Genomic DNA, 21,289 nt, shown 5'->3' with positions numbered 1-21,289 from the left:
CAGGTAGCTGGTGTCCAGTCTGTATGATTACTGTTATTATTATAGTCTAACTGGCTGTAATAACAGCTTATAACGACCATCAGCCATTGGCTGTCTCCAGAGAGTTCAGAAAGAGTTTAGTTTCTCTCTTTATCTGATTTTTTTTTTCTGGTGCAGCTGAGGGTGAACCAGACTGAACTAACACGCCTTTATTTTTATTTGGACAGAGTTTACAGAGGAGAAGAAGAAAAAGAAGAGGAAAGAAGGGGAGAAACTGGACGGAGGAGAAGATTTACGCACAGAGTTTTGAACTAGACAGACGCGCTTTTACGCACGGACACAGGTGGATGCTGGGTAGCGGACCGGCTCGGAGGAGATGTTCTCCCTGGCCCAGTTCGGGGTGCTGTCGGCCCTGGCCACCGCGCTCACCTCGGTGCTGTCCGCGCTCCTGCTGCTGGCGCTGACCCAACAGCTGTGGAGCCTCCGCTGGAGCCTGACCCGGGACAAAGACAGCAGCCTGCCGCTGCCGAATGGCTCCATGGGCTGGCCGCTGGTCGGAGAGACCTTCCACTGGTTGTTCCAGGTGAGTGAGTGAGTGAGTGAGAGAGAGAGAGAGAGAGAGAGAGAGAGAGAGAGAGAGAGAGAGAGAGAGAGAGAGAGAGAGAGATGGCACGTCTGGGCTGCTGAAGTTTTAGATTTTTACAAGCGTTCCAAACTACAGGTTAGTCTCCTGCGCGTTTGTGTGTGTTTGAATGTGTATAGTTCCTTATTTATCACTTATCCGATCCGCATTGCCTGACTTTAAGCTCAAAACAGATAAACATCGGTGTACAGTGACGAGCTGCGGAATGTTTTAATGATCAGATTATTGATGATGTATCTGGGAGCGCGCGGGAGGCTCTGAAAAGCCCCGCAGATTCTTGTGCAGGCTGAGTTCTGTTGTTAATGAGACATGTGCGGACTTGATGCTCGGTGCGTAATTCCTTCTTGCGGAGCAAAAACAGACGTTTTCTGTTCAATTCTTCCACCTCTCCCTCCCTCCCCCACCTCTCTGTCTGTCTGTCTGTCTCTCCAACAGCGAGGAATGCACCCCTTTCTCTCTCCATCCCTCCATCCCTCCATCCCCTCCACACTGGGCGTTAGTCAGAGCGCCTCGTTGCAGCACACGTGATGTGTGTGGCTCCTGTTTTTTCCCTCCTCTTTCTGATTTTTCACCTTCTTCTTAATTCTGTCCCCAATGTTCCATCTCATCTCAGTTTAGCTCTAAATACATTTGCATTGCTAAAGCAGAGGAAGTAATAGGTAAAGGAAAACAAAGAGACAAAAAGTAGCGATTCTACATGGCCAGAAGTATGTGGACACGCTTTGCACCCATATGTACTTTTTAAAGTCACATTTAGAAAACCTATCTGCTGCTGCTTCACCCACCACTCTTCTGGGAAGTCTTCCACCAGATATTGGAACCTGGCTGCAGGGATTTGCTCCCATTTTGAGGGCCAACACTGATGTTGAGTGATCAGGTCTCGTTCCAAAGGTGTCGGATGGGATTGAGGTCAAGTTCTTCCAAACCAAACTGGGAAAAGCATTTATTTATCGAGCTTATCTTTGTGCACATTGTCATGTTGAAACAGGAAAGAGTTAAAAACAAACTGTTGACGTCAACATGGAAGAAATATTGTTTTACCTTCATTGATACTAAATGGCAAAGACCAGAAGTATGTAAACATGCGATATGTTTATATAATGAAGAGTTTATGTGTATACAACTTGAGCTGCAACAATTAGTCGATCAATAGACTATTTTGATACTCAGTTAAGTTCATATTAGTCTTTCAACAAACACACCAACAGCTGATGACTCCAAGCTCTCAAATGTGAGAAATTGCAGCTTTTCTTGGTTTACATTCGCATTAATTGAATATTTTGGGGTTTGAACTGTTGGTCGGACGAAACAAGACATTTAATGATGTCACTTTGTGCTTTAGGATACTGTGATGAGCATTTTTCACTCTTTTCTGATGTTCTATAGACAAAACAATTCATCAAGAAAAATCATTGGCAGATTTGTCAATAATGACAATAGTCTACAGTTGCAGCCCAAACTACAATTATTTTAAAACTATCAAACATGTTTCTAAAAGAGTTTGTGATATCACATTAAAATTAATATAAAAACAAAGGAATAAAATGTTACAATTCATAGTATTTATTAACACCAAAGTTGGAAAGTATAAAGTCACTGGATACAAAGACACCTGATTAAAAAAGCTTCCATGCAGGAAAGAAATGCTGCAGAATCTTGTGAATTTGTCATTTTTAGTAAAAGAAAATGTTCAAAATTTATTATCTTGATCCAGATCTGCCTCTGAACACAAAATAAACATCAATCAACCATAAAATATCTTACTCATTCAGTGTAATTCAAGTAAGTACAGAAGTTTGTCCAATTACAACTTAATTGATTTGTTGTAAAATTTTCTCTTCATACTCCAGGGCTCCAACTTCCACATCTCACGCAGAGAGCGTCATGGCAACGTGTTTAAGACCCACCTGCTGGGGAAGCCTGTCATCCGGGTCACAGGTGCTGAAAACATCCGCAAGATCCTGCTGGGCGAGCACAGCCTGGTGTGCACCCAGTGGCCCCAGAGCACCCGCATCATCCTGGGGCCCAACACCCTGGTCAACTCCATCGGAGACCTGCACAAGAGGAAGAGAAAAGTAAGAAGGGAGGGAATAAATGAGATGCACAGAGCTAGTACTGGCAGGGTTAAATTATCAGACTTATTTCAATATTTTTATTTTCATATTGAAATGAAGTACAGCTGCAAGGATTAGTCGATTAATTGCCAACTATTACATGAATTGTCAACTATTTTGAGTCATTTTTTAAAAAAAAAGAAGTCCAAATTCTCTGATTCCAGCTTCTTAAATGTGAATATTTTATGGTTTCTTTAGTCCTCTATAACAGTAAACTGAATATGTTTGTGTTGTGGACAAAACAAGACATTTGAGGACATCGTCTTCGGCTTTGGGACACATTGATCAACATTTTTCTCCATTTTCTGACATTTTATGGACCAAACAACTCATTGTTTAATCAAGAAAATAATCAACAGATTAATCGATAAAAAATAACTGTTAGTTGCAGCCCAAGTATAAACTGTAACTGTATCACCATAAGTTCATTAAATATACTGTGATATGTTTATATAATGAAGAGTTTAAAGAACTGAATGAAGAGAATCCTTACTTCCACACAGAAAATCAAATCTTGCATAAAGCATTGATGTGTTGTTCTATCATCGGCAGAGCAGACGGTCACACTGAGCCTGATTGCATCCTGCTACACAACACAAAAGCCACAGACTCTGAACAACAACCCACATTAGCTTTCCTGCTAAAGTCTCCTTCTTATCTAACTTACAAACATGAACACGTGCCTTGTCCTGCAGCTTAGCTTGTTGAACGAGCCACCAAATTAAATTTTCACCAAGGAAAAGTGCACCGCTAACATCAGTTAGCAGGCTAGATAGCTAATTAGCTGCTCAGAGGCAGCACATTAAACAACATGTAAATATACCTGCAAATGTCACTTCAGATCAGTTAGATGCTGGTTTGGTCGTTGTTCTTCAAAATCCCTGTTAGCAACACACTGTCTGTAGCTACAGCAGTTTGTTTACTTTGTCTCCGTTCATACAGTGTAACACTGGTAGCCTGCCAGCTGCTGTCAATCAAACACAGACACCGACCTGCTCCCCTCCAGCCCTTTAATAATAAAAAACTATTAACAATACATTTAAAAACACGTTTACATAATTTTTGATGGAAAAGGGATAGCAAAAAATATTTTTTTCAGTTGGACTTTAAGCAATTCACCATACAAACCAAAACTGGAATATTTGTAACCATTGGCCATAACATAAACCTAAACTGTAGTTAAATTATCGAAGGAGATTCCCAAAATTTTATTACATGGGGAGACCCACTTCATATTTATCCAGTATCCTTAATCTCTTCCACAATCAGTCACATCTCCCATCTTATTCAAACCTATGCCGTGCTTACACTGTGTCCTACTGTAATATCCCCTCCACCCTGTCCTGTCTTATCTCCTGTATCTTCTACATCTTTCCTTTACCTCTATCCAGTTGTACCCTACCCCACCCTGTCCTCCTCTTTAGTGAGTATTTACTGAAAGGTGTTGACAGCCATGTACCAGGTAATAACTTTTTATGACTCCTCTGTCTTTGTTTCCTTAACCCTTTCAAGATCCTGGCCAAAGTGTTTAGCCGGGGGGCTCTGGAGTCCTACCTGCCCCGGCTGCAGGACGTGGTCAAGTCTGAAATTGCCAAGTGGTGCTCGGAGCCCGGTGCAATCGACGTTTACAGCGCCGCCAAGTCCCTGACGTTCCGCATTGCTGTCAGGGTCCTGCTGGGTCTGCGGCTGGAGGAGGAGCGGATAGTTTATCTGGCTCAGATCTTCGAGCAACTGATGAACAACCTGTTCTCGCTGCCCATAGACGCTCCGCTCAGCGGGCTACGCAAGGTGAGAGAGCATGAGGACGATGTTTATTCACGTGCAGGCACTTACCATGCTTTTATCTGCTGACCAGCACCAAGAGATATCTGACTTGTCCAGCATGTCAGGATCAGAGTAGAGCTGCAACGATTAGTTGATTAGTTGAGTGACAGAAAATTAACTAGCAATTAATTTGATAATCGAATAATCATTTTAGTCAAATTTTTAAGCAAAAATGCAAAACATTTGCTTGTTGCAGCTCCTCAAGTTTGAGGATTTTAGACTTTTCTTTATTATACATGGTAGTAAACTGAAGTTGTTTTAATTTTGGACTGTTGACTGGACAAAACAAGACATTTGAAGACGTCTCCATGAGCTCTATGAACTTACAACAGACATTTTGGTCCTCTCTTACTTTTTTACCTCACTGTCACACACCTTGTGCTATAGGAATCAAAAGACAAACTATTACCTAATTAGAGATGTCTGTTGATTTCCACTTACATGTTTTCAAAGAGAAAGTGTAAAATTAAGTTTAAAACATATAATAAATCCACAAAAGCTTAATTACACTCTGAATTACTTTTACTTTTCTGCTCAGGGGATAAAAGCCAGAGAGATATTGCACGCCAATATGGAGAAAATCATTGAGGAAAAAATGGAGCGGCAGCAGTCGGAGGAGGAGGAATATCACGACGCCTTCGATAACATGCTGTCTAGTGCCAAAGAGCACGGCCAGGAGCTCAGCATCCAGGAGCTCAAGGTACGAGAACCAAGCTAACAGTTTGTCAAAAATTCAGGAAAGTTGGTGCCAGTCTAAGATCTTGAAAGCTATTTTTTTCAGCCCAGAGCAGAGCAGCACCAGAAGGATAGGGTGTGTATAGGTCTGTGGGATAGGGTAGGATATGTATGTTCTTGAAAGGCAAAATCCAGGGCAAAAAAAGTCAGCCAATCACTGGCTGCTGTTGTAAAGCTTAATTACTGTGAGCGCAAGGCAATAACTTAAGGCAACTCAGATGAACATATTAGCATTTTGATCAACTCAGCTTCTCAATCTGACAGAAGCTTCAAAGACATTGAGGACATGAATCAAACCGAAATTGTAAAAGTGACGGGGACTAAAGAAGGATATTGAATCTGCAGTGGATATTAAGCCCTTACAGACTGCACAACATTCAGATATAAACATGCAAGACTTCAGGTTGAGTTCTGACTAAAATTCAAGTTCAGTTGTGGCCTCATGTTAAACCTACAGCATTAGTCAGACTCAGTGTGAGTCCCGGAGCCGGGAGAGCAGCAGGTGAGCCAACTGTCAATCACAGCTGTCGATCAACGCCCACATGGCAGACATCAAAGCTACTATAAGTCTTCAAATCTTATTAACAGAGCAATAATTTCCAAAATGACCACCAGCACACTTATTAGAGGGAATGAGATCATAATGACTTGTTGAAAAAAAGATTGACTCAGTATTTCTAGAGAGAAGTTGCAGCTTTTTGAATGGGAGTCAGTTGGAGCATCTAGCAACTGTCGCTTGCTCCCAACACACAAGTCTGTCAGATCGGATGATTATCAGGTTGTCTGATCCCATATAAACATGGCATAAAAGTATTTAGAGGTCTATGATTTCTTTGGAGGTTTGATGTTTAGACATAGTGGCTCTATGACTCAGTGAACACACTGAAACTAAGTTACACAAAGGTGAAAAGAAACCCACAACGTGCTTCAATAGTTTTCATCACGTCTGGTAAACAGTATTTCCTGCACCAGATGGTTCTGTAACAGTAGTAGCACACAGAAATTTTTGGAGTCATCATAATCTTCTGCTTAGTGAAAGTAAATTTTAAGTACATTTCAAACCAGTAAATTAAGAAGAAATTAAATCAATCCATCTATCCACTTCCCTCCCTGCAGGAAACAGCGGTGGAGTTGATCTTCGCCGCTCACTCCACCACAGCCAGCGCCTCCACCTCACTGGTGCTGCAGCTTCTTCGCCACCCAGCAGTGGTGGAGAAGGCCAGAGTTGAGCTGGAGGCCGAGGGCCTCGGCTATGAGCCCCACAGCAGCAACAGCCCGTCTGGTGTCGCCACGCAGAAAGAGGAGGACGCTGCCGACACAGAGACCACCTGCCTGCTGAACGGAGGATGTCACAATCACCACAATCACAGTGACGAGGATGGTTTCCCACGATCCCAGTCTCATGTACCATACCTGAGCCTGGACAAGCTGACTCAGCTCCGCTACATAGACTGTGTTGTCAAAGAGGTGCTCCGCTTTCTGCCACCGGTCTCCGGTGGTTATCGGACAGCCCTGCAGACGTTTGAATTAGATGTAAGTACGAGTCTCTGGCAGTAGACTTTTGTGGGCACTTTTTGTTGTTTGGGGTTTTTTTTTCTGGGTTGAATGGACAGAGGATGTAACATATCTCCTTTAGCTGCAAAAGAATTTATATCTACAGTAAGTTTCTTTCTAGAGTAATTTGGCACAAACATTCAACAACCATAGATCTATTAGAGACCTACTACAAGACCAATTTGTACATTAACACTGCAGCAACAAAGCAATTCAAACAACAGAATCTTTTTTTTTTTCTGGAAAAAACCTAAACTACATGACCCAAAGACAAAGTAAAAAGACTTGTATTGTAGTCTACATGTCATTGGCAGACAGCGTGTTGTTAGCAGTGGTATTAAATGTACTATGTGGTATTACTAAGAATAAGAACATTTGCAGGTACATTTACATGCTGTTTAAACCTGCTATCAAATGCAACAAGTCCCAGCTTATCTTGGAGCTGTCAAAAGGCATTGTGGGAAATGTAGGAATCTGTAAACAAAGCCACGTTCCTGCACATGCTCAGTGGCGTCTGCCGTACAAGGAACCTCTCTCCTGAGGTTTACTATCTTATCTCTGTTATTAGTCTTTGGAGCTGTTTCTAGAAAAAACTCTTCATAATGAAGGAACATGTCACCCAGGGCAGCAGTGTGACTCATTGACGTGTTTTTTATAGTTTTTGAATAACAACGGAGGTCTACGGCACAGAGGAATGAGATATATCAGGCTTTGGATACACACACAATACTTATTAGTAGAGCAGTTCATTCTTGGTTTGGATCCAAACATGATATTTGTTGACAATAAGAAAAATATAGAAAATAGCTGCTTTATCCTTTAAAGTCTATATGTTGTGTTGAACGTCTTGCTGCGTATTAATGGCATTCACATACAGAGTTGCGTGACCTTTGCTGAGAAACTGTCCTGTCATGACCCCTCCCTGCCCTCAGTGTGCTCCCAATTTGCTGTCTTTATTGCGAAAGGCTTTGTGAAATTTAAAACGACTGCAGAGGGAATTCCCAGAATACTATTATAGTGCATATGATGCCATTTATGCACCTCTTTCTCAGAATATAAAGACTCTATAGCTGAGAAGTAATTGCAGCCTTGAAAAAGTAATTGTGCCTCTTCACTCAAATACGTCTTCCTAAAGCCTAAACAAGGAAATCCCAAATCTGCAGAAATGATTGAGATGAGGGTTAAAAAGATGTTTGGATTAATTGCATGACATCAGTGACTGAATATGTGAAGCTGAAAACCACAAAAGAAAAAGTTCTCAAGTAATAACAATGCGGCTCTTAAAGTAAGTTTATTTATCACTTCACTCTGTCTTTAGAAATTCTAGTGGTGGGAGAAGTATTCAGATCTTTTACTGCAGTAAAAGTACCAATACAACAATGTAAATATGCTCTGTTACAAGTAAAAGTCCTGCGTGAAAAATCCTACTACAGTAAAAATACATAAATATTATGAGCTTGATGTAGTAGGTGAGGGGTCATGAGATGATTAATGGGAGAGGAAAGAAGAAAAAACAAAGTTCTGATACACAAATCTGTTTTCAGTTTTTGGACTTTTTCTCTAATCTTTGATTTTTGCTGAAATATTGGATCATTCGAACATTTATTGAAATGAAAGCATGTGAGAAGTTTAGAGGGAAAAATCACTATTTGGTGGAGCTGTTAACAACTCATAGACATGTGAAATGTGACCCCGACTACACACTGCTTTTTGTAAGACGTCAAAAGACAAAAAGGTTGGAAACCACTGGTTTCATCTTTAACAATGTGTTGTATTTTAAAAGCTTGTTATATTATCCATTGTGTCAAATCTTCATCTGAAAAGTAACTAAAGCTGTCAAATAAATGTAGTGGAGTAGAAAGTACAATATCTCCCTCTGAAATGTAGAAAGTAGCATCACATGGAAATACTCAAGTAAAGTACAAGTACCTCAAAACTGTACTTCAGTACAGTATTTGAGTAAATGTACTTAGTTACTTTTCACCACTGCATGTTGAAATAAAATAGCATCCATAATATAAAGTAAAGTACGAGTACCTCAACATTGTACTTGAGTAAATGTACTTAATTTCCACCACTGAGAAATTCTGCTGCTATTATTCTTCATGTTATCTCTAATTCTAGAAATCCACACATTTTTATATTTCTATTTTTTTCTGTGCTATTGTAGATTCATTTGTTTATTTACATTAATTTATTTTTCCAGGGACAGAAAGAGTTTTAGAACTATTTCATGTGTCATCATACAATTTCACTGCATGCTTTTTTTAAATTTGCTGCCTTTTTTAAATTTAAGAGTTTGCACAGATACCGAAAGAACTAAAAACTCAAAAATGCACCAGACTATAAAAAATAAAGGCATTCTTGTCTTTATTAATATTTATTGATTTCTGTCCTCATCTCTCAGGGCTACCAGATCCCCAAAGGCTGGAGTGTCATGTACAGCATCAGGGACACCCACGAGACAGCTGCAGTCTTCCAGAGTCCGGAGCTGTTCAACCCGGACCGCTTCGGCCCAGACCAGGAGGAGAGCCGGTCGTCTCGGTTCAGCTATGTGCCGTTCGGCGGCGGCGTGCGGAGCTGCGTGGGGAAAGAACTGGCACAGATCATCCTAAAGACTCTGGCGGTGGAAGTGATCGGGACGTGCAGATGGACCCTGGCCACAGAGAACTTTCCCAAGATGCAGACGGTGCCCATAGTGCACCCGGTGAACGGGCTACACGTGCATTTCACTTACAAATACCCGCTTTAGAACTTAACTCACCCAAGAGACAATTTAACCTTCAATCTGCTTCTGGAAAACTCTCCAAGACCAAGAGAGGTGACGCAAACACCTCGCCGGTCTTGACAGTCCAGTTCAGTCCTCTGATGTGTCGTTTCTGCAGACATGAAGAGGTTTACATTGCTGGTTTGGAGCACTTCATCACCTCAGTGGTCTGGTCCAAACCTAACGAACCAGTTTCTGTACTCTCAAGTGCTGAAAGACAAACTTTTGTCACCTTTCACTATCTTTTACATTCATTTTAAAGTTATTAATGTATCGAGGTGCAGTGCACATCAATAATAATAACACATTTAATTTGTACCGCACTTTTCATTCATAGTGAAACTCAAAGTGCTACAGTATTAATAACATAGAACACACAACACAAAGAAAATAGTAATAAGAATAAAGATGGAAAAGCCTTCTTGAATAGAAAGGTTTTTAGATAGACTAGGTGAGATAAGTCATCTCTGGAGGAGTCTTTAATCACCTGCAACACATCTAAATAACAGGTGATGAAGTCTTTCCAAAATAAAATCACCAGGTCATCACCAACTGCTCCGAGTGCAGGGTCAAACATGCAATGAGCACCATACGGTTGGGACCACTTTGCTCTTACAGATGATAAAATCCAGTCAGCTTTTTGGTGCTTTTATCTTTTGTACTTGTCAGTATCTTTGACATCGATGTATATCAGTAAGGACATATCCAAGAGCTGCGTATGTTTGCTATGCTGAATGAGCAAGTCATGAGTTTCACTTTTCACATTTGCAAAAATTTTGAGATTCACAGACAAATTTTCTAAAAACTCAAAAATTCAATTAATGCAGATGCAAATAACCACAATTTCTACCACAATTTTTCTGACATACCATGGTTGTGTTCAGTCTTTAGCTGCCTCTATTGGCATCTTATGACTCTGACTTGCCTTTCTGAACTGCTGCTAAGCAACACACCGAACGCGTACCAGCTCTATGGAGAAACAAACAAACAAGCAAACAAAAAAAGCTGTAAAAGTTTCTTATTCAATCTACAAAATGTGACAGTGGCTGATCACTCTTTTAAGAGCCATGTTGGATGCAGGAGAGACGCGACGTGTCTCCATCTCTAAAACAAACCAAACAAACCAGGTTTACTGATGGAACTTGCACTTGATTTTGACGCATTAATCTCACAACCTGGAGCTCGCTGAACATCACGGTCAAACACTTTCAAAATGTTCTGTTTTCTTTAAAACAAACAAACAAAAAAACAACAACATGAATGTGATATATATCCTTAACAGTGCTATTATGTGTGTATCAAATGAAGTAGCGTTATGAATAAGCTGTATTTAAAATGCAGATGTATCATTTCTGTTGTATTTTACTCTGTCTGTAACAATATTTGCTGTAACTATGAATAGATAGAGACACTAACCTGTAATCTAAAGGCCTGTCCATAAAACCTTGTTCCACTGCTAGAACATAGAAAACTTTCGTTGTTTAGAGCAGCATACTTTTGCGATTATTGAGAGTAAAGTTATTATTATTATTATTATTATTATTATTATTATTATTATTATTATTATTATTATTATTATTATTATTATTAATGTTATTATTAATTCTAGGACTGTTTCTGTGTTCTTGAAGCCTAATAGACGCGCTGTGAAATACAAAACGGATGGATTCATGGAAGGAGATAGCACTTTCTCTGCTTTAAGGAGTCTGTATATATTTGTCCTGTTTGTGAGTGCATTATCAGATGTAGCTGCTGTACAGTTTATGTAAAGAGTAAATTAGATGATGATAAACATAAGCAGTTTTTTGTTGTTTTGATCATGTCTGTGGCAGTTAAGTTTATTATCATAGATTCTTTTATGTGGTATTTAAAATATATTACATAAAAGACTACTGATGAAAAACAATATTATAGGATACAAAAATGAGTTGGCTATAAAGTCAAGCACTGCAACCTACAGAAAGTAAAATAATCTACATATAGCAAAAACAATCCTCATACAGTATTTATTTCCCTTTGTCTTTAAAAGATCGCATACTGATGTTATTTCAACTCAAATGTCAGTTTGAAGGAAATTTCACTCCTTAAGATTCATGTCAGCACATAAAGAGCTGTTTTACTGCTAAAAGTTGAGTTTGTCACTGAGTTTAGGTGAGTTTATCAGTTCAAATAAACTTTAAACTCTGACTTAAACTCGGATTTACCTGAGTTCAAACATTTTTTTGCACCCTGATGAGTCCTCTTTAATCAGGTTTAAAGTGAAATAGCTGGATACCGTAGTTATGTGTGTTCAATTACAAAATCCTTATAAAATGCAAAAAAAAAAAACACATTATATAACCCTGTTAGAGTGTACTGCTGAGTAAAGTGAGAGTCTGCTTTAGTGTTATTGAGTTATTGTAATGATTTCCTCAATGTTCCTCAACACAGAAACCTCAAAACTGGATAATTTAACCGTACAGTAAGTTTACGGTGCCTCAACAGTAAGTCAACAGTAAAATACTAAAATGTCAAAGTGAAAGCAGATCTCTCTATTTTTTTTTTTAAAAAAAACACTTGTTTGCACCCCCTCCAAGTCAGTATCTAGTAGATGCACCTTTAGCAGTGTGTGAGCATAGGTCTCTATCAGCTTCATCTGCACATCTGGATACTAAGATTCTTCATGTTTCTTTGAAAAACACTCCAGCTGTCAGAATAGCTACAAAGTCCAGCCACAAATACTCAATTTGACTGAGATCTGGACTCTAACTTGACCATTCCAGGGCGGTAACATTGTTCTTTTTAAGCCATTCCTGTGTAGCTGTAGCTTTATGCTTTGGCTTTCTTATGCTCTTTCTGGAAAACAAATCTTCTCCCAAGTGGCAGGTTTGTTACATCAGGTTGCCCTCCAAGATTTCCCATTATGCTGCATTCATTTTACCTTTTACCCTAACCTCCTACAGTAGATCTCTTAGTGGCCTCCTTTCCATTTCATAATGATTGATGTAACTGTACTCCAAAGGATGTTCAGTAACTCATCCCCCACCTTGTGCTTTTCAATCACCTTTTTGACAAGTGTTTCTTTGTCTTCATGGTTCAGGTTTTACCATGATACTGAACTTCAAGATACAAATGAATCATCAGAAACCCCCCTGACTACACGCGCCATAGCTGATCTCCATTTAACTGATTATGAGACTTTTAAAAGCATTTTTAATGGGGGGGGGGGGGGGGGGGGGTAAATACTTATGCAAACAAGTGTTTTGTATTTTATATTTGTAATAAATTCACTTTGGCATTAAAGCAGATTTTTCTGTTGATTAGTGTGATTAATGTAAAACACAGATACTGTCAGGGAGGGTGAATACTTTTTATTTGCACTGGAAGTTATGGCGAGCCTCAGATGATATTCCTTTTGAGAGGAAGCCAGTAGGATGTGTGAGTGAGAGGTTTAGCAAATTCAAAATGCTTCATTATTACATTATTGCCAAATTCATCCAAAACTGGCCCAGAATCTGAAAGAGAAGTGTAATCTTTAGGTACAACAGAATTTTAAGCTCTGCAATTGGATGATTCTTGCTGAAATGCACTGTGGGAGTTGTAGTTGATTCCTTCTCTCTCAGTTTTTTTGTCCACAGGCTCGAACTTTTGACTTTTTTTAATCAAAGAATCAGATATTACAGCTAACACTGCTGTTTATCGATGTGATGTGGTTTTATATATTTATACAGACCCTTGGCTGCAGACCGACTGCTGTCCAGCTTGACACCCACCGCTACCATTATAATTATTAGTCATATTTCTATTATTATTGTCGTTATTGTTATTATTGTTGTTGCTGTGCTTCTCTGTGTCTCTCTCCCCCTCCCTCCCTCCCTTTCTCTCAACCCAACCGGTCCAGGCAGATGGCCGCCCACCTAGAACCCGGTTCCGCTTGAGGTTTCTTCCCGTTAAATGGGAGTTTTTCCTTGCTGCTGTCGCCAAGTGCTGCTCATGGGGGAATGTTGGGTCTCTGTAAATAAAAGACTACAGTCTAGACTTGCTCTATGTGAGAAGTTCCCTGAGATAACTTCCGTTGTGATTTGGCGTTATATAAATAAAACTGAATTGAATATCATGACCTCATTACAGATAAGACCGACACTGAGGTCACCAATGAGGTCAGCACTGAGTTCACCAGGCATCTCCACCCTCCACCTGACCGCCTTCGTTGACAGGCAGAGATTGGGGTGAAGCTATGTGGCAGAAAATTAATGGGACACAAACAGCCTGGCCTAATTATGTCCGCTGCAGGGCCCCGTAACTCTGCCAAAGTCGTTTATCTGATGGACGCTCAGTCACTGTGAACTTGGCGACGTTTTGAAGCAGAGTTCATTGCGGTGCCACCGGCCGTGCAGGTCAGCGACCGGTCAGCTGATGGGAGGGTGCATGGGAACCAGCGAGGGGACACGACACAACAACACAATACTACACAACGTAACCGTCAGTGCTGTGCATTATACAACTGAAATGACAATGAAACAAAGTCTAACAGACTCTTTGGCTCCCACTGTAGGCTGGACTGAGTTTTCCACCTGTGATTTAACATACAGTAAAGTGAAGCTGTGTCCCAAATCAACAGTACATATGAACTCTAATGAGTCTGTTGTGTGTTCACACTGGAAACATGACATCAGTAAGCAGAAGTCTGACTGATTTTTTTATTGTTCTGTTGAAGAGTAATATTGTCCCACATGGCGATGAAACAGCTGCAGAAAGACCATTTTAAATATCTGGAAAAACCTTTTGATCCTTCTATATAACGTTTAATTGTCTGTAGCATTGCAACCTCAACACTCAGCTCCACATTCCACCTGACACAAGAGCCACAAGGCTGCAGGTGCATTAAGCATCACAGCAGATTTATTAAGAGAGAGAGAGAGTCTGAGAAGGATGGAGAGATAGAGAGAGAGCATTATTAGAGTAATGTCGGAAGAAGAGGGTGAAGTGATTTTTGAAGATGGAGAGGGATTCTGCTGGCTGAATTGAGTTTGGCAACTAACTCAATTCAGTCCACTAACGAGGGAGTTTGGATTGAGATTTCCTGCCTCTCAGTGACAGTAGGACTAGTCATTGTTTGCAGATCGTAGTTCAGGTAGGAGGGTGCTGTGCTAGTGGCCGCTCTGTAGGCGAGCATTAGTGACTTGAACTGCAGCAACAGAGAGCCAGTGCACAGTAATGAACAGTGGACAGACATGAGCTGTTTTTTTGGCAGTTTGAAGCTGCATTTTGGATCATCTGCAGAGGTTTTACTGTCCAGCTGGCAGCCAAGTCAAGGCAAGAGATGATAACTGCCTGTACAAGGAGCTGAGTGACATATTCAGTCAGATAAGACCTGATCTTTCTGATGTTACATAATGTGAAGCGACATGACAGATGCAATATGCTCAGTGAAAGTTTTAAGAACTTATCCTTTAAAAACAATTAGACAAGGCAATTGATCAGTGCTTGCTCTTCCAATCCCTTTTATATGATGTCTCTCTTCCTCTTGCTAATGGTTTCAACAAAGTCACCATGAAGAAAAGCAATGTGAGATCACATTTAAAAATACAAGACTTTATGACTGCATGCATCTTGTAATTGGCAACCTGCTTCGTTAACTGCTCTTTAGTGTGTTCAGTTCTAACACTCAGAAAATTAACTATGGGCCGACGAATCATTAATAATAATAATAATAGCCTGAACACACTGAGAATGTGTGTGCAGTTTACAATACACCAGTGACAAGTATATAAAACCACATCACATTTAAATAGTGGTGGAAAGTAACTAAGTACATTGACTCAAGTGCTGTATTTAAGTACAGTTTTGAGGTTCTTGTACTTAACTTGAGTATTTCCATGTGATGCTACTTTCTACATTTCAGAGGGAAATATTGTACTTTCTACTCCACTACATTTATTTAACAGCTTTAGTTACTTTTCAGATGAAGATTTGACACAATGGATAATATAACAAGCTTTTAAAATACAACACATTGTTAAAGATGAAACCAGTGGTTTCCAACCTTTTTGGCTTTTGACGTCTTACAAAAAGCAGTGTGTAGTCAGGGTCACATTTCACATGTCTATGAGTTGTTAACAGCTCCACCAAATAGTGATTTTTCCCTCTAAACTTCTCACATGCTTTCATTTCAATAAATGTTCAAATGATCCAATATTTCAGCAAAAATCAAAGATTAGAGAAAAAGTCCAAAAACTGAAAACAGATTTGTGTATCAGAACTTTGTTTTTTCTTCTTTCCTCTCCCATTAATCATCTCACCACCCCTCAGATTTATCTGCTGACCCTTTGGAGGGGCCCGACCCCTAGGTTGGGAACCACTGGACTAAACTAGCTAACTGTATATAAAGTAGTGTAAACTAGCTCCACCTCCAGCAGCTATAACAGTAACATGCTGCTCTAACACTGATGCTTCACTATTAATAATCTAATGATGTCATATATAATAATATAACAGTCAGAGGGACCAAACCACTACTTTTACTGCAATACTTTAACTACATCAAGCTCATAATACTTATGTACTTTTACTGCAATACTTCCACCGTTGCATTTAAGCACCACATACAGACAGTTAGGCTAATTGGTGACTCTAAATTGCCCGTAGGTGTGAATGTGAGTGTGAACGATTGTCTGTCTCTATACTCTATGTCAGCCCTATTATTGAGTGGTGACCTGTCCAGGTGTATCTCACCTCTTGCCTAATGTCAGCTGAGACTGGTTCCTGCTCCCCTGCAACCCTCTAGAGGATAAGCAGTAAAGAAAATGGAGGGATGGATGCATACAAACAGTTAAATCTGACGGAATGAATCAAACCCATCTGTCACATTAGCTCTTAGCAGCTAATTGGGGTTTTATTTTGCCCAGAGAGAGAGAGAGAGAGGCTGCAGAGAGGGCAGATCGGGGGTCAATATGGGGTCACAGATAAGAGGGGGGTCCTGAGATTACAGTGATGAGGCTGCGTTGAAAGTGGCCTTTCATCTTCCGGTTCAAAAAGACTTTTCCTGTCTTTGTGAAGGCAGATTTCATTCACATGACAAATTTAGATCAAACTGGTTGACGTAACTCCAACTGAAATCCATTAACAATGCTGCATTTACTGAAGAAAGAGTAGAATAGAACATTCAAAAACATTCATTCATTCATTCATTGTCACTTTGCATTTCTTGGCATTAGTTTCGGTCTTTTTTAAATGAATGATGGGCACAAGAGAGAAGAGGAAAGAAAACATTTTGAAACAGACTGTAATTCATGATGTGTATCTGATACGTCTCTTTATCCGTCCCATAAAATCTATTTTTTCTTCCCCTCTGAGCTATAAAAATCTTTCCACTTTCTGCAGAAGGTTAACCTCCCTGCCTCGTCGCCCTCCTCCTCCTCCTCTTATTTGTGTTTTCTGGTTCAAAGGCAGTTCTCTGGCACGATAAGGGACACCGATTTGAGAAATGAGGGGGAAAACGGGGTCAGATGGTGACTTGGATAAAGCGCTCGGTGGCCAACATCAGCTCTTCAGCCAGCCAGTCAGCGTGTGTGAGTCCAGATATTTTACCTCCAGCTCATGTTTTCTTTAAGTTTATTTTCATCGCTGCTGCTGTAACAGGAAAAACCACAACGCTGCAATCTTGGTGTTTTTTTTCTTTTTCGTACTTGTAATTGAAAGTTTACATTGCTGTTTATGTGCTGAGTCAGTTTCTAGGACTTTCGGGGCTTCATTGTGTGACTTCAGGAATAAAAATGGACAGAAGTAAGATTTTGGCAGTATCACCAGGAATTCATCCATCCTCACAGAGCCTGATATGTTCGCGGTCTTTGTTTTATTGGCTATAAATGGTCCGTCCCATGTAACCAATACTTAGCTGGTCACTGTACATTGGAATATGTTATTTCTGTCTGTTTTAGATCAAATTTAGCACAAGGCCAACATCCATTTTAGCCGACAACTTGCAGAAACCAGACAGTTTTATAGAATCTCAAGTTTTATGTGCATGTACTAGTTTATCACCCCTTAAATAATTATTTGACTCTGTCATGCTGGGATCAGACTACACAGTATCAAAGAGACAATGGTGTGTAATGTGTCAAAGTGTAAGAGAAGTGATTCTGTAGAGATGTGTATATAATTGATTGAGGTTACGGCAGAAATTTAAAGCACCATCATCATCTAATCTGACACAGTAGCCACCTCAAAACGAACCAAAAACAAATCCTTTCAACTTTAATTTGTCCATACGTGAAAATGTTAGATAGCATCAGATTATGGATGCTGTCTATACACTGTGAGTGTCATTCGGTTAGCTGCAACCTTTTGGTGCGTTCTCCCCAAAATTATGTTTAAAGAAAAGTCTGGTTGATATTTGAACTTGAAATCCATCTGGAGACATACAGTAAGACTACAAAACTTTAAAGCTGTCTAAAATAATATGTCTACCTCGGTCAAAAGTGATGACTGCGGAGTAAAAGCATTTTATGAAGTTTCTTAATTTAGGAAATGAATCCTTGTGTAACACTTAGCTGTAACTGTCATCATTAGGGCTGGGTATCATTTAAAAAATGACGACACCAGCACCAATACCAATACGCTTAAAGTGATACCGATACCAATAGAGTACTTCATTAAATACCTTTTTTTCCTGCTTCATTCAATACCCATCATGTGAATGGAAACATTCACTTGCACAAAATGCCACCACTCTTCTCCATCCAAATGATTTTTACATGAATACATTTTGAAAGTGTTCAAATTATTGAAATATTTATTAAATGTCTGTACAAAACTGTACAATAAAGTATTATCACCACAGACTGTATTAGTTGTAGCTGCTGTGGTAGTCAGCCAATCACATGTCGCATTAAATTGAAGAATGCTTGCAGTGATTGGCTGCAAGCAAAACCATACAATAGTCATTTTTTTCTAGATCTGGGTACAAAAAGGAGGGAATGCAGGTATCGTTTGACTGGAGAAGTTCCGATACTACTTGGTATTGGGTTATTTCAGTCCTGATATTCAGCCCTAGTGACACTTTATTGTAAAAGCTTTGCAACAGTGACAATTCTAGATAAAATAAATTATAGAGGGCAATTAGAAAATATAAAATTAATTTATTTACATAGCAGAAATATCTTTCTTCTGTATTCCTATCTTGTTAATCGCCTTGTAGACCCTCAGATTTATGTAGCGACTCCAACCTCTATGTTGGGAACTGTTGCTCTAATGTAAATGACATAAACAACCAGTGGAGACTGGCAGCATCCAAGGTTGTAATCAAGGATCCAGCTGTATCCATTAATGTTTCACAGGTGCTTGGACACAAAATAGAAACCTTAAATTGAAAAAAAATGGCCTCACACTTCCCAAATGTTCCTTCATTTCATGTGGACAACAGGCCAGAAATTGGTCAAAAATGATCAGCCACATGAAACGTATTCAGTGTTTGGGCATTTCTCTTTTTTTGGATCAACTGTAAGCAACAAAGTTTTTTGATAATTTTCCTGTTTTTGTCTTTTTCTGTGTTATTGTGGTGAGCTGTGAGGTGTAGGGTTTTGTTTGTGTGTTTGTTTTTTTGTTTTTTACAGTGACTGCCAGTCAATTGGTCATCAGTGCAGCAAAGTGTTTCTCCAAGAGCCAGGTTTACTGGGAAAAAAAGCAGCTCGCACTGTATCACCTCGGTATTTGGTTGTTCTGCTTTCATTGTTCTGTGTCATCAGTCAAATGTCTAAACTTAAACCACAATATGAGAAATATCAGAAGTGACACCTGAGTGAATCTGGAGGACTTCACCAAAAGAAATCTTGTTTTGTTTTTGTTCTTGTTTTAATGTGCCCTTAATCACAAAATATGTAAATTTTACAGTTTGCCATACAGCTCCTCAGACATCGCCTGCACTTGACCTCCTCACCTCTCGTGTCGCTTGTGTTCTGGTTGAGAACAAAAGATACACATCAATAATGATTCCTCTAAATGGCTGTTCCAGGTCATTGGGAGAGCACTTAATTATTATAATGAGGTAAAAGAGTGGTCTTTAGAGAAAAATTAACCAACTGGCCCGGGCCAGCGGTGTGTTACAGCCATCAGATCACAAGCAAAGTCAGCTCAGGTTTATTTATAACAAGCTTTCGAGAAACAACATTTATGCTGCTCCGTATACTTGGAATCATCTGCAAAATGAGTTAAAATTACAGTCACAGGTTTCTCTGTTTTGCTGCAGGAACTCTATATGCATCATCATCTATCTGCCAATGTCAGGGGGAGGTTATTAATGCTTCAAATTGCTGCTGTTTCTCAGTCTATTCTAGTTAATATGTTGTATTTTTATTTTCTCTTTTATTGAGTCTGTCTGTCTGCATTACTTTTTTTATATGTTGTTAGTCTGAAACGTTATGTTGCTGCCTGTTTTGGCCAGGACACTCTTACAAAAGAGATTTTTAATCTCAATGAGGTTTTCCTGGTAAGTAGTAATAGGCAGTAATCTCAGAGACAAATGTCTAAAAACGTGGACAAATAAAACCAAAGCTAGCTAAATAAGTATATGAGAAGGAAGTGAGAAAATACATTTTATTTGCTTTTTTTTGGTTTGTTTTTTTGGTTATTTGGGTGAACCAATTATCTAAAAGCTTTAGTTGGAAGTTAAGTCTAAATGCAGTCTGCTGTAACTGAAAATGTGGTTGAAAAGATAAAAGTCGCTCTCACATGGAGGGTGAATACTTGTAGCTGCAGTGGAGTCACAGCAGACCAGCTGGAGGATACGTAGATGGTGCAGCAGTCGGAGGAGGCGGAGGAGGATGTGGAGGGGGAGGAGGCAGAGGAGTAAGAGCGGGTATGGACATACAGCCGTACAGCAGATAATTATTGGCTTTGTCAAAACATCTGTTATGTCAGCATTCCAGCCGTCAGCCTCGAGGAGGATGAGCTGCAAACCGCCTGCAGAGTTCAGAGCGGTGCAGACACACAGACCGAGACACGAGGACAGACAAGACGACAGTTAACAGCTGACGAAACCTTGCATCTTTGGACTCTGACTTCACCTTCATGTTTATTTGAGCAGAGACTCTGAGCCTTCAGCCTGAGGGTCACAAGTTCAAATCCTTCTGTCTGCCCTGCTGCAGTGTCCTTGACCAAGACCGTCTCCCCTCAGGCTGACCATGACCTCTGACCTTCCTGGAGTGTCTAGGTGAACTATAAATGAAATGTTGGTCTGGATTCTGCTTTTCTTGACTTAAAAATTGTCATTTTGACTACTTGTTAAGTTCTTTGTTCTACCTTCACAGCTGCACATTCAAATTCAAATTTCTTTGTTATTTTTCATTAACAGTTCAACTCGTGCTTTTAAAGATAAAACAGCCAGCTTGAGACTCAACTCAGCAGTGTTGACGGCCACTGGGAGGTGGAGTGGGGGGGGGCTCCCTGAACCAGGAAATTAAATATTGTCAGGGAACAAATTTTTGGTAATGTTTTATTTTACAGGTCCCATAATTTTATACTAATTTCCTGGAAGTGGTTATAGTAATTTACAGGTATTTAAGAGTTAATTTTTAGGACACATAACAGAGAAGGTGGTGCAATTTGGTACAAATTATTTTAAAAAAAACATCAGAAAAACATCTATTTAGTTGGTAAGTTGGTAAGTACCCACTCATTAAATCTAGCTTCATGTGT

General features: G+C 39.7%; 1 protein-coding gene across 1 annotated transcript; it reads left to right on the top strand.

Annotated features, from left to right (window-relative positions):
• The first annotated feature begins 217 nt into the window (after positions 1-217).
• LOC121911202 (cytochrome P450 26B1) lies at positions 218-10,460 on the top strand. Its single transcript, XM_042432478.1, has 6 exons — positions 218-562; positions 2,473-2,697; positions 4,249-4,524; positions 5,099-5,260; positions 6,412-6,828; positions 9,257-10,460. The coding sequence occupies exons 1-6, from the start codon at positions 356-358 to the stop codon at positions 9,599-9,601; spliced, it is 1,632 nt and encodes a 543-aa protein (XP_042288412.1). The 5' UTR covers positions 218-355; the 3' UTR covers positions 9,602-10,460.
• Positions 10,461-21,289: the final 10,829 nt, after the last annotated feature.

Source organism: Thunnus maccoyii, chromosome 14, assembly GCF_910596095.1.
Source record: "Thunnus maccoyii chromosome 14, fThuMac1.1, whole genome shotgun sequence".
Taxonomy (NCBI): Eukaryota; Metazoa; Chordata; class Actinopteri; order Scombriformes; family Scombridae; genus Thunnus; species Thunnus maccoyii.
Note: the sequence above shows the minus strand (reverse complement) of the source record. Positions and strands in the feature narration are given on the sequence as shown.

Bases quoted from the DNA above. Each gene is read 5' to 3' on its own strand.
- LOC121911202 (XM_042432478.1), top strand. From the start codon at position 356: ATGTTCTCCCTGGCCCAGTTCGGGGTGCTGTCGGCCCTGGCCACCGCG. The intron at 2,698-4,248 runs GTAAGAAGGGAG...AACCCTTTCAAG, and splicing joins TGCACAAGAGGAAGAGAAAA to ATCCTGGCCAAAGTGTTTAG. The intron at 5,261-6,411 runs GTACGAGAACCA...CCCTCCCTGCAG, and splicing joins TCAGCATCCAGGAGCTCAAG to GAAACAGCGGTGGAGTTGAT.